This window comes from Limulus polyphemus, unplaced genomic scaffold (assembly GCF_000517525.1).
Source record: "Limulus polyphemus unplaced genomic scaffold, Limulus_polyphemus-2.1.2 Scaffold46, whole genome shotgun sequence".
Lineage (NCBI taxonomy): Eukaryota > Metazoa > Arthropoda > Merostomata > Xiphosura > Limulidae > Limulus > Limulus polyphemus.
Window position 1 is genome coordinate 140,247 of NW_013665656.1, and position 14,809 is coordinate 155,055.

The 14,809-nt window shown below is 34.2% G+C and overlaps 1 protein-coding gene across 1 annotated transcript; it reads left to right on the forward strand.

Moving 5' to 3' along the window:
• Nucleotides 1-12,134: 12,134 nt before the first annotated feature.
• On the forward strand, nucleotides 12,135-13,076 carry LOC106462410 (sodium/potassium-transporting ATPase subunit beta-like). Its single transcript, XM_013922339.1, has one exon. The coding sequence runs from the start codon at nucleotides 12,135-12,137 to the stop codon at nucleotides 13,074-13,076; it is 942 nt and encodes a 313-aa protein (XP_013777793.1).
• The last annotated feature ends 1,733 nt before the right edge of the window (nucleotides 13,077-14,809 follow it).

Here is a 14,809-nt window from a genome sequence, read left to right on the forward strand (position 1 = left end):
ACAAACAAACAAACAGAATTGCTGCATAGCCACCACGGGCGCTAGTGCTTAAGGTATTTGATGTATTGTTGATATGTATAATTGCTCTCTCTTTTATGGTACAGAGATACGTTTTGTTTTCTGTTATTTGTGAGTTTGTATTTGTGTTCAGAATATTGTTTCATAGAAATAGATAGTACTGTATATCTTACATCGTGGAACGCCTTATCGTATTCCACTGTTACATAGTGATGTTGTATTTATATTGAAATAATTTTGTTTGATTCCATTCTCATAGAGAGGTAACAGATATGTGTTTAAAACTTAGTTTGAGTTTATATTTTAAAGTTCAATTGGCTTGAGGGCAAAGCTAAAATAAAGGAGAAGGAAGTAATGTAGTAATATTTTATCGTAACACTACTATCTCATAATTAATAAAAATAATGTGACCAAAGCTGTTACATTTGTCATGCGTCAAATCTAAGAACATATTTGTATCTATGTGAAAAAAAAGTATAATGATTGTTGATATAAGATGTTGCTAATCAAGGACTATTTGAAACAAAAACCTAAGTCAAATGTTTAAGGCTACCTACGCCCTTAGATGAAGCTTCCTACCCAACTCTCCTGATCACAACTGGTTTTCTTTAACAACTTTGCTGGTTGGTTTGTTTTCGTTTTTTAGTTTGTCCAGCAAACTGCACAATCCCATGATTAGCAATGTATTTGTAAATACAAGTCGATTGATATAAACTTCTACAAAATAACATTTGATTTTCAGACTATTTTTCGTTTTATTTTAAGTTAATTTCAGTTTCATTTAATTCATTTCATTTCATTCTTCAAATAGACCATTATGATGTATTTTTGTCTGTTCTTAATGAATATTTGTTTATTTTGTTTACCTGTTGTCATTTCCTATATATCACCACTTAAAATAGCCCTTTATTTAATCCGCCCTTGACGAGTGCATCTCCGACCCCCTGTTATCTTACAAAATATATTTAGTTAACTATTATCTCATTATTCTTAATTAAGAACACCACAAGTTTTGGATCACCAAATGAATATTGTTTCTTACGTGCAGTTTATCGAAATGTTTCCAAAACTTGGACTGATTTATCGTGACAACATATCTTTTCATCGCAAATAGTTCAAGTCCATTAAATGCTAGATACAACATCATCCCTATCAACTCTGCTGGGGATAACAGTCGATCTCATACACACACCACGTGACGTTGTCTTGCCAGGTCACTTCTGAAACAAAAAATGCTAGTGTTCGTGTTACTATCATAATTATCTGAAATCCTAATTCACCCCCTAAATAAGATTTTGAAAGGTCTGCCTCCCGAAAGCTCGAGTTATCGGGTTTATTATTGTGTGATTCATATGGAACTTTACTACGGCTGCAACAGAAACATATAAAGCATGTAATCTGTCCACTCTAGCAATATTTCACTTGCCTTCTTTACATAAAATGTGAAAAGTAATACCTCGTAAAGATCACTTAGCATCAGGAGTTACAGCTAATGTGTACAAGTACAATGCAATGTGCATAACTACACATTTTTTCACAATAATATATTTTGAAACATACTTTGTTGAGATTGAACATTTGGAATAAGATGTTGGATCATTAATTTTCAACCCTGCTCCTCATTTTGCTTGAACACATACACCCACAACCTTGAAAAACATGAAAGATATCGGACTAAATTCTGACTATTCAAATGGCATTTTCATTATGCCCATACTACTCCATTCACTTGTAATTGACGTTCCTCTGTATGTATTAATAAAATCTCTCAACTTTGATACGTAAATGGACCACAAAGGCTGTATAGCATTATTCAATTCTATCATGATTTGGGATCAGTGGATTCAAATTATAAGTTGTGAGGTAATAGAACTTAAGAATGCTTGTCTCTACCTTCTTCTTGTAATTAACATATTTTAAATTACTTTCCCTCGAGTTTCTAATTAATTTTTATTATATATCTTACTGAAGCCAATAACTTAAACATCATTAACAAAAAAGCATATAAAAAGTTAGAGCAGACAGCATGATTTTAATTGTGTCCACGTTAAAAAAAGTCAGTACTGTCCTTTATTTCAAATTGTTAAAAATCAAAATATTATCACCATTTCTTGTGTAATAAGTAGGTTGATCAGGGGTTCACATTAGTTGGTAAGAAACACTTAGCGCTACTTATTTAACCAGCCCCATAACTTTAATCCGTACCTAAACTTGTTTTAAGTGATGTGTTAACCCGTTCTGTGAGAACTAAGACAGATGGCATGGTGACACCGACAACTCACCATGCTTTACAACTAACACGTGTTTTAGAGCTACAGCTTTTGTTCAGACATTTCTTAATGTGCTATGTAAGCAACCAATAACCAAGTGGCATGGTAAAAAGCTCATTGTATGTGACACTTATTTCAAAACTGCTGTTTGTATTGTTATTCAAGATATTAGCAACTGAGAGCTTTACCACTGTGAAAGTGGTCTCCTTGTTCTCTGTGTGTGGTTGCTGAAACTGTTTATTAATTGATAAGCACAACCAAACTCTGAAAATAGAGGCAGAGTAAACACTTGAATTTGGTTCATAGATATTGGTATGATTCAATACATTCTGATAAAAAAGAAAGAAAAACAATTCAGAAATGTTTTCACCTTTAGATAATAAATATTGAACACTGAATTGAAACAGAAATAAGGGGAGATTTTCAGCGACAGCTGTTAATACGACATAGTTACCAATCCTATATAGCTTTCATAGTTAGGTAAATAGTGTAATATAAGTCACAGTGCCCAGACCTTGGTCATAAGCCTAAAATAGCATTTAAACACAGTGTGTAATAATAAAGTATAAAACTGTTTATTTACATTCAATTTTTTCTTATCGAAAAATATTTGCACAAGTATTAAGAAGTAGGTGAAAGTGAATTACTTATGCAATCGAGTAATTCTTAATTTTAAAAGCATTTTGTATTTATGGAATATTTTCAGTATTTGATAGCGGAAATATTGGCGGAGTGTTTCTTTTCTTATAGCAAAGCCACATCGGACTATCTGCTATCCACCGCAGGGAATCGAACTCCTGATTTTAGCGTTGTAAATCGGAAAACTTACCGCTGTCCCATATTAGTGGGCATATTAGTGGAAAAACATGCATCTGCTGTTCACATTTGAGCCTTTAACCATAACTTTCGGTAGAGGGCTCTATATCATGTGATTTTTTTATTGTTCTTATTGTTTTGATCAAATATATATTACATTTTTGGTTTGTTTGTTTGTCTTAAAATGCAAAGCTACGGAATAGGCTATCTTTGCTGTGTCCATCATGAGTATCAAAACCCGGTTTTGAACATTATAAGCCCACAATTTTACCGCTGAGCCAATGGAGGCAATATATTAGAGTTTTTCAAAAAAATCATGTTAATCAAAACGATTTACCTTCTTGTTCCCTCTTCTTTAAGTAAAGCTTTTCTGTGAGTTTCCAACGATTCGTTTTCTTTTCTTTAAAAGCATCACCAACACAGGAAATAAACATTTCGTCTTTTAAAGCCCCCTAGTGACACAACGGGATGTTTACGGACGTACAACGCTAGAATCCGAGTTTCGACACCCGTGGTGAGTAAGCACAGATAGACCATTGTATAGCTTTGTGCGTAACTATAAACAATCAGTCAATCATCTTTTAAAAGTAGGTTTCAAAAGCAATGATCACAGAAATGTAAGTTACAGACTAAAAAAAATGTATTGTAATATGAAAGCCCAAAAATCCTCTTATGAAAAATATTTATCTTAGAGAGTTTAATGGCAAAGCTAAAAAAGATAAACTATTATTTACATACTTGCTCCACATGGATATACATATTGTTATTATTTGCATTTTCCATTGTAAAATCTACGTTTCTCTTCAGTATGTCTAGAAACCAGTTAGTCGTAACCCTACCTAGCGGTACCATTACGTCTATATACTAGCTTCAATATAATTATGAAGCCCAATCTAGCACTCGATTCACGACTTTATACTGATTTATACCGGTTTTGGGGAATTTTAATCCTCATCAGTAACAAGTGCATATAAAGAAAACAAGTATAGGCTTATTGTAGTAGCGAACAGCATACTACAGACGTTGAGTACTATATTTTAAAACCACTTTATAACCACAACCAGTATAAAGTCAGTGGAGCGGCACGTAGCAGAAATACGTTTGACATTGATTGGCGTTTCTTAGGTGGTGTGATGCCACCGAAAAATTGATCGCTTTTGGAAAGGATATGTAACAGTAATTTCCAACGCAAAGCATTCATACCCTTAAATCATAAATGATGTGTTCGCGTTGGAGATTTACAATTTTCAAAATTAAAATATTTCTTCTACTTAATGTCACTGGTAAACATAGGAATATGGATCATTTTGGGGCACTAAGACCATCCAGAAAAAGTCCTTCAACAGGTCGTACCCCAGCCATGATAAGCAAAATGCAATGTCTTGTAACAGGTGAAAATCCACGAACACAAAGGCCAATAGTAAAAATCGTGCACTTACCCCAGGCAACAGTAACGAATGTAATTAAGAAGGATTTAGATCTCGAAACAAGGACAACAGGTTATGTATTCATCAAGATAAGGCTTCCAATCATAGCTCCCGTTCCACCATCACATATCTCAAGCAACTGAAGAATGAAATTAATATTCATGCTGTTAAGTCGTCATATGCAGAACCTATGGGATTCTGTGTGATCAGACTGTTGAGAAGTGCACTTAAAACCATTATCCTGATACACAGAACATATTGTGGAAAGCATGTAGGGAATAGTGGTGTCTTTCGGATATCGCAGCCATACGATGGAGCTTTTTCAATATAAACAATGCTGCTGGGCTATTGTCAAGATGCACTTTCCTCAGATAGAGCATGACCAGGCGTGGTAACATGGACTGTAATGACGTGGTGAGGGTCCAAATTGTTTTCAGTATAACGTACTCAACTCTCTGTATATTCAAAACTAGAGTTCTGGAACGGCCTAGTGATTAGAGCACTCAAGTCAAAATCTGCTGGTCGCAAACTCGAATTCCCTTACCGAACATGCACGCCCTTTCAGCCGTGGGAGTGTTATAATGTTACAGTCAATCCTTCTTTTTTGTTGTTAAGCAAGTGGCCCAAGAGTTGGCGGGGAGTGGTGTTTACTAGCTGCCTTCTCTCTCGGTTATCACTTATAAATTAGTGACGGTAAGCGCAGATAGCTCTCAAGTAGTGTTTTACGAAATTCAACAAATAAATGTTCAAAATTCGATCCACTTCATAACGCGAGAATGGTTAAAGGTAGGATTCATCGAAATGTTATAAAAATCATGTATATTGCGATATAGGGAGCTCTTAGAAATTAAATGTTAACAACGAGTAAACGAAATGTAAGTATATCACAGATTATAATTTCATTTTTCAGGTCTTTTTCATGCTCTATTATTTAATCGTATTTTGATATTCCTCATATATCAAATCATTAGTTTTAATACAGTGACATGTTTTTACAATTGTGATATATATATATATATATATAAACAGTATCTGAAAACCAAAATTTTCATGCACTGAACACATGTATAGTTACCACATGAATTAACTGTCTTCATAGTTACCACATGAATTAACTGTCTTCATAGTTACCACATGAATTAACTGTCTTCATAGTTACCCCATGAATTAACTGTCTTCATAGTTACCACATGAATTGCCTTCTACGTGGCCTGAAAATGTGATTAATTATAGTTCCCGTTTCAAAGAAAGAGAAATTAACATAGAATAAACAGAGTTAATTTAATTCAATAAAACCAAAATGATATTTGAAATTACTCGATTATTTATGTTACAGGTTGGTCTTGATAAGTACAAAATGCAGGGGAATAACATTTGGAAGCCACAACAACTTTGAGTATTCATTTGTTTAATGTATTTTCCACCGTTAACACCACCTTCTCATTGTAAAGTAATTGTTTTATCACTAAATGCAGTTTCTATTATTCAGGAAACGCGGATTATTATACGGGGTTTTGTTAATGACTTTTCTAAACAATGTATGTTTTTATTACTATGACTAAATATTCTATAATGACCATTCGAAAAGTATTACCCCCCAGTGGCACAGCGGCATGTCTGCGGACTTACAACGCTAAAATCTGGGTTTCGATACCCGTAGTGGGCAGAGCACAGATAGCCCATTGTGTAGCTTTGTGCTTAATTACAAACAATCGAAGAGTAATTTTCACAATTTTTTTTATTTTAACATATTATGCTTTTACAGGACTCAGATTCGAAAGAAAATCAGTTTTGGTTTTTTAAGTATGCAACTCATGATATCTTAGGTTTTTACTCATTTTATTATTGAGTTATTCATGCTTATTCAACAAGTATTATTACATCTTCTGTCTGATAACACTGTTTTTTTTCTTGTACTGCTTTTATTGTGTTTTGTCATATTCGTAGTTCTACGTATTTTCCACGTTTTTCTTCTTTCTTTAATTTTTGTATTTGTTTTATGTGTTTGGCGATTTACTGTATTTCTTTGTTCATGAGGCCCTCTATGTAGGGCACTCGACTCGCTCTTTCAACCGTGGGGGGCATTATAATGTGACTGTCAGTCTTACTGTTCGTTGGTTAAAAGTAGCTAAAGAGTTGGCGGTGAGTGGTGTTGACAGCTGCTTTCCCTCTAGTCTATCTTCAAAATTATGGATGGCTAGCGCAGATAGTCCTTGAGTAACTTTGCCCAAAAGTCATAAACAAACAGATATATTTTTAGCGAGTAGCTGTACTGTCATTATTATTCCAATACAAAAATACCAGTACTTTTTACATTAGTTAAAAGGTTGTGAATATTCTTTGGAGGCTTTTAAATAGTTATATATAGCCCTCGGTGAGTAATTAGTTGATTCAGCTTTTTAAAACATATGTTTTGTTTAAAGATTCTTGGATAGTTGACTGATACAAAACACCGACTAAACTCATTGCTATAAATGAACTTGAAAACTTCCCCTACTCTAATTTTACAAATTTAAAAGAAGGTTTTGGTAATTTGGACGTATTTAAAAATTGTTAAGATCTGGTATAAAGTTTTATGTAAGATATTCGATGAAATTTTAAAATTCATGAATCATAATGGCAAAAGAAAATTAATACTAAGAAATAAACATTTTATGTTGTGATACCTTTATGTAATATGTAAAATGTGTGACCAAAATACCAAAACATTGTCATCATAGATCAAGCACCCCCTTCCATTGTAGCCCTTTCAGCGTAAGATCCATCAGCTTTTCGAAAGTGACAGATGCACTACACAAGCCAAATGACATGATGTGAAATTCATACATACAATCTCAAATGCTGAAAGCAGTTTGGAGCCTTCTTTCATCATCCAGCTTAACTTGCTAGTACCTGGAAGCTAGACCTAATGTGTTTAACTAATTGGTGCCTTCCAAAATATCCAGACATTCGTTTGTCTGTGGTCAATGGTAAAGCAAGAACATGGGTTACCATGTCCACCCCTCTAAAATCAACACCGAAACTTGACATACTCTCCCCCTTCCTAATAGCCACTGCTGTACACGACTAAGCACTCTTTGAAGACTGTATAATCTAATACTTTAACATCCACAGTGTTATAGAAAAGTCTACACTAGTATTGTTTGATATGGCTGCATCACCTGTATTTATACAGCAATTAATTATTGTTGCTTGACCCAATGGTCTATCTGGTCCCACAAACACATTGTCTTTTGCCAATCAACAAGTCACTAAGTTCCTGTTCATTGTGATAAATCCAAATTGTTTGCAAAATTATAAACCAATGATTTCAGATGTTATGACAACTGAGTATTTTCTCTTGAATGTGGTGTAAAAGAAGCAACCCCTAGCTGTACATCTCATTCCAGCTACTTGTACTTCATTTACCCTGCTAATGACCCTCCAGGTGGAAAATTAATAGCTAAATGTCCATAATCATAGACCAGAACAGAGATTCTGCTATCACTTGGACAGATAATTTTTTAAACAAGTGCAATATGTTTTCTGGACAAGAAACAGTGTAGTTCATCTGCTAGTTACATCACTACAGGAGACAGAGATAATGCACTAGGCTGAGTCTGCTAAACCATGAAACACCATTTGTGAATACTGTGAATCCTTTCTCAACACGCACTCATGAAATTTACTGTTTTGGAGGCTGTTCTGACAGGCACTAAACGTTTTATAGAAATACACCTCATCTGTTTTGTAGACAAAACTGATTGACAATTTCTGCAATATGTCTATTCCCAAAACTGTAATTCCTGAGCCAAGGTAAAAACACAAACAAATTCCTTCATTCTGTGGATGACATCACCAAGATCTGGTTACAGATATGTTTTTACATTCATGTTTGGTCAATCACATTTCAACAGAATAAACTATTTATCAGTTACTTAGATTGGTGACTTCTCTCAGGGTTTCTAATATAGTGTTCTGGCAGCTTTGTGTCAACCAGGAATTCACTATCACTTCTATCTATATTGGTACATACCAAGCATCATCAAGCCATACATAAGCTGTTCTGACCTTGAAGTCTTTGGACATAACCTGATTACTAACTCTCCAAACTAACCATATCTTTGATCCATTAGTTTCCAGAGCCAGAAAGGCATTTGCCTTTGTTCCTCCCGCACATTTTAGCAATCTTATTGAGAAATAAAATGTTGGTAGTTCTGTGTGTAGTGACTCCATTCCACAACCAAAGAAAGTATTTTAATCCTTCTGTCTAGAAAACTATCTTATGGAGGTATCTGTGGCACAACCATCATGAAGAGCCTTGCTCCCTCATTGGTATCCAATACAATTATGTCAAGGTGCCGATGATATACTTGCAGCTGGATAGCTAATAAGATTTCCAAAATGTATGCATCTCTGGAGGATGGTCTTGTCTAGGTACAGCCACAACAACTGTCACTGTAACGTTTCCCCACCTTTGACTCGTTCAAAGTTACCACTTTGAACCTGCCACAAGAGGTACTGCTCTGTTACAATATAGATGTCTCTAACATCAAATAACGTCACACTGCTTTACATGGCAGTACCTCCACAAACTCATCCACAAAGATATCCTCATAATATGCAGTGGGATATACCTTCCCATGCATTTAGCACAGATCATTCACATGAGCAACTAAGATCTCTGAGAGACATATCTTTCTAGTCTTGAACTTGGAATTATGGATAGGTTGGTTCTCCATCACATTAAAACATTGGTACTCAGCTACAATTGTTTCCTAGTCATTAAGCTGCTCTTCATCTAAGTGTTTAATAGAGTTAAGTGCTGGTCTAACTGGATTTAGTATCAGGCATTGTACAACCTGTCTCTTCCACCAGACATTTCAAGCAATGACCAGCCTAAAATTCTAAAGAAAGGAGTCCTCCTCAACTGTACCATTGAACTTTGGAGGAGGTATCTGTTTCACCTCACTGACAAAAATCTGTGACTTTGAAAACAAAACATCTCCAATGACTTCTCAAGCAACATGTAACAGAGGGAACTTTCATGGGTAAGTTCAGTAACCCCTGATGACAGTGTGTTAATGACGCAACGATAAGGATGCAACATTCACAACGGGTCTAACTGCACACTTAGAACACAATATGCGTGGTGAACGCGTATAAGTTCTAAGGTATTCAACCATTTAAGCGATATAAACCTGTTCACATTTTTAAGTTAAAAGAGGAATAAAACATGATATTTCTCCAAATACCACAGGTTCACGAATCTCAGACACACATCTAACGACATTTTTAGTACCAAACATAAACGAAGAGAATTTTAGTAACTATGAACATTTTAACACAATAGATGAGGGTTGACTAAAAGTTCTGAATACCTTGTGTGTGTGTGTGTAGAGGCCAACGACCCTTTTCCAGTGTAGCAAAATAAGATTCAAAATAGTGGAAATAAGCGACCCACGCCACCATTTATAACATTCCTTTTTAATTCCGGCATTGCGAGGTAGCTTTGCCAGTTTTTCACATGTAAGTATCATACTTTGTGTAAGTAACGCACGAGTTTGATGGTCTACTTGTATTGCATTTACAATTGCACAACATTGTAAGGCATTATTATCATGTACTACAAAGTAGTGAAATGGCTCGAAGTACACACTGAACGTCATATCAGTTATTAAACTAGCTTTGTTTGTAGTTAAGCACAAAGCTACAAAATGGGTTATTTGTGCTCTGTCCACTACGAGTATCGAAACCCGGTTTCTAACGTTGTAAGTCCGCAGACATACCGCTGTGCCACGGGGGAGCAAACTAGCTTTGAGTTTGCAAATCACGGCACAAAGAAGACTGAGTAAATGTACCCGAAAAGAGTTAAAGCCCACGTGTGCCGAAAAAGAAAAAAACATACACACTCCAGGTTCGTAGTAGATAAGGGACTGGAAAAGGAAGGAGGTCTTAAGCTCTCCAGATTTTAAACAATTTTTCAAATACAAGTTTTATATATATATATAAACCACATTTGTTACAGTGTAGCCTCCCCTATTATAATTTTGTAACTACGCCCATGAAGGGCCGAGCGTGGCCCAATGTTTAGCGTGTTGGTCTGTGTATCCGAGGTTCTGCGGTTCGTTATATGAATGAGTCTAATCCATTATTCGATTACATTATTTCATGTGTTTTGGGTGGTGTTGACTAACTGCCTTTCCTATAGTCTATCACTTCAAAATTAGGAACGACTAGAACAGGTAGCATTCGAGTAACTTTACTCGAAATTCAACAATTAAACAAGTGCCCGTGGTCTGTGGAATTGGTCAATCATAATTTAGGGATGAGGCTTTTACCGAATTATAGATGGGTATTCAAATAACAAGTTCAATAAAAACAAAAAAGAAAACTTTAAGTGATTAAAAAAAAGTTTATCAAAATGTATTTTTATATGAAAGAAACAGCAATATTATTTCCTATTAGGCTAAACAGTTTTAATAGGAATTATATGAAAAATAACAAATGCTAAATACAGTATTGTATTCTTCACTATTTACATGACAACCTTTGATATTTTTTAATCGATTTTAACAAGGAACAAGATGTAGTAGTGACTGATAATGTATATTAACAACGAATCTAGTTTATGGTGCTAAATTAACAAAATATATTTTAAAATAATAATAATAATCACATCACTATATATATATTGTAATTCGTTTGACGACTCTGAAATACACTAGAAATTCGCCATTTTCCGATGATTTCTAACGATAAATAACTGTAACAAACTCACCAATGGTCTTATTGCACGTGTATTTAATCTCAAACTTACTATACATATTTTAGTGCATGTGTTCAACCCCTGTGTAATGTTACAGGTAATCTAAATATTCATGGTTTTGAAATTGTTTACAATTTCTCTGTAAATATCTGAGTGATTACAATGCACTTAACTTAGGGTTCAGTTATTGATTAAATTCACGCGTACCAAATTATTCCAGCATATTTTTGTCATCCATTTCAGATTACACTTCCGCCAGAGTCATGCTTTATCAACATTTAGCTTGTTTGTAATGCTTGAACAGTATAACATTATCTGGCTGAAGAGGTAATGTATTGATCAACGTACTTTGTGGTAACAGTCACAGCTTAAATAGACAAAATGGTCTTTAACGAAAGTATATAAATGCGAATCATACAAGTACATAGATTAACTTTTTTTTTTCAACTTCAATCATTGTTGTTATATGCGATTTAAAGATGGCATGAATTAAATCATTTATTTTTGTAACTTAAAAAAAATGTTCAGAAATAGTTACTACATATTGAGTATAGATTATGCTTTTCATAAAGCATAAACGATCCTCAGTTTGATAAACATAACGAATTTTAAACGCATTGATACTAGTCTAACGTTCCATGGAAATCTTGGAAAATATACCTACATTAAAGAGATTGCAAATTTATCAAACACATGTTTTAAAAAACTCGTTGGATATAAGGCAAAAACATCGTCAACTTACTTATTATTATATATAGCTTAAATGAGTATTTAGAATACGATAAATCTTTATGTAATACAAATAAAAGTTTATCCTTATTTATCATTTATTTTGTAAGGTCGAAGTGATTAAAGATGGTGGTGTCAGAGGCATGTCCAGTGGTACCGTCAACAGAGGACGCTCTAATGGCATCATCGCCTTCTAACTCGTCAACCGAAAAGAAGAAAACAATCTTTAAAAAAAGTAAAATAGTTTCAAAACGACCTAACCATCCTCCATCAAGAAGTCCTGCTCGTCGCATTATAACCTTAATGGGCATTGTTTGTTTGATTTGCTCCTTAATTGTAGTAGGAATAGTTGTATTGGCTGTTTTATTATCAGAAACGGTTTCTACCTCTTCGAGTTCAGAAAAATCCAGAAACGAGATCATCTACTTAGTTCCTCGAGCAACACATTTCAATAACCGACCTCGAACAATTGTGATTCACCGGCAGAATAAAACATTGTCGAAACAACAGTTTTCAGAATTAACAGAACTGATTAATAACTATAATAAAGAAGATGATTCAGCTTCGAGTTTATGCAACAAAAGTAAGTCAGGCAGTCAATTTTGCTCATTTCCAGTTAGTAGAATCAGCAAAGATTGTTCTGCACAGAATAGCTTTGGTTATAACGTTAAGAAACCTTGTGTGGCGCTTGTTTTCCAGGAAGTTGATGGATGGGTTCCCGTGCCATACAAAAATACCGAATCTGATCAAATTCCTGATCAAATTGCAGACGATTATGATTCTTCTTTATTGTACATGACATGTGTCAGTAAAAGTGAATCACATGAGCAAGATATTCTTTTATCGCCGTACCAGGGTTTCCCACTTAGACATTTTCCAGCTCGCAATGTATCCCCACCAATGGTAATGTTACAAATTTTAAATCCACCAATTAGAACAGACATATTAGTCACATGCCGATTATGGGCTAGTAATATTATAGAAAATACCAAATACGGTATACCTGGCAATATAACGTTTAGTTTATGGATCTTGAGCATGTTATCAAACAATAGCACTTACAATTGACATGAAGGTAAAATAATACGATCAAATACTTTTTACAAGGCACTAACATAAACCATTTCACGCGACAACTTTCTTCAAATGTGATATAATTTTGTACAAACATGATAACAATATCATATCTTGATGAGTATTGTTCACGTAAGAAAACAATTTCCGCTTCATTCAATATCAAATTTTAGAAAAGTCAACTGTAGCAATAAAAAATGCTAAAGTGAAAACAAGTGATATATATATATATAATCTATAAATAAATTATTTTTTATTTAACCGAAGCTTTAACATGTATCTTGTTAAATAAGTTTTTCTAATGATGAGAAATCTAAAATTGTATTCAGTATGAATACGTGCTATTTAATAATTCAATTTGTATTCTTCTTTGATATAATAAAATAAATACGAGGGTATAAGACGCATATTTTGAAAAACTATAATAAAAACTTTTAAATGGTGTATATTTGTATTTCACACATTTGTTCCTGTACGTGAACATAATTATATGAAGTAATTTCCAAAATAGAATGCCACCTATTGCTTTACAAAGGAAATGCTTTCTATATATTTAAAACAATTAATAATCTCTGGTTTTCTGATTACCTTTGCAATTGTAAAAGACAAAAGAAAAAACATTAAGACCTTAAGAAAGTATTCACTTCCATTAAAATAATGTAGAATATATAATTTGACAAATAGAATGTATGTACTATACATAAATTGTAATTCTTCTTCTCCACGCAAAAAAAGGGGGGATAAAAGAAGAAAGCCGCCATGGCACTTCTAACGTTTAAGGTGAATTTAAAAAAATACTATAAATAAGCAGTGGTCTAACTGTCACCGTGGAAAATAAAGCGTAAACCAGTCATGAACATTTCTTGTAAAACAAACTGCTAAAGGTAAAAATTCAGCATTCATGCGATATTATTACAATTTGATAAGTGGGTTAGAAATTATTTTGATAATTTTCTGCTGAAAGTGGGCGTCAGCATGGAGTTCACTTTAAAGTTCATTTAAAGCAAACAATGATTAAACCTAATATTCTTTAACAGTTTGTTTCTATTCTCGCTTTCTCCATCAACAAATAGTTTAAAAAGTTTGTATTTGGTCATCAATGAATTAATGTCGCTTATTTTAGATGAAAAACTTATATATATATCAAAACAAAACATTTATTAAATGAAATAGTCTCCATTCTTACCGATGAATGAAGTCGACTTGTCAGATTCACCATAGAAAGGAAGTGCTATCACCATGATTAAACAGTGCATGATTGATGGTCAATTTAAGTTAGCAAATGGGTCAACAGGCTAGTGGTGATTGGAGCATGTGACAAACATTGAGTGGTGCCAACATACCAGTAGTTGAATACTATGTCGAGGACAAGAAAGTGAAAATCCTACGAGATACTGGGTGCAGCAGCGAAGCTGTGAGAACCAGTCTAGTATCTGATGACAAGATGATGAGCAAGGTACATCTGTGTGTGCTGATTGGTGGGACAGTGAGAAAGTTTCCCATAGTAAGAATAAAGATGGACACTCCATACTACATGGGAGACCCTGTGGTCATGTGTATGGAAGCACCCATCTACGACTTGGTGACTGGCAATATACCAGGCAGTAGAAGTTTGGAGGAACCAGACAGAAAGAATACTTATGAGGCATCTATAGTAACCACTAGAGCTCAAGAGAAGAAGAGCAGGCAAGACATCAAGACATTGTAAGTCTCAAAGAAACTGCAGA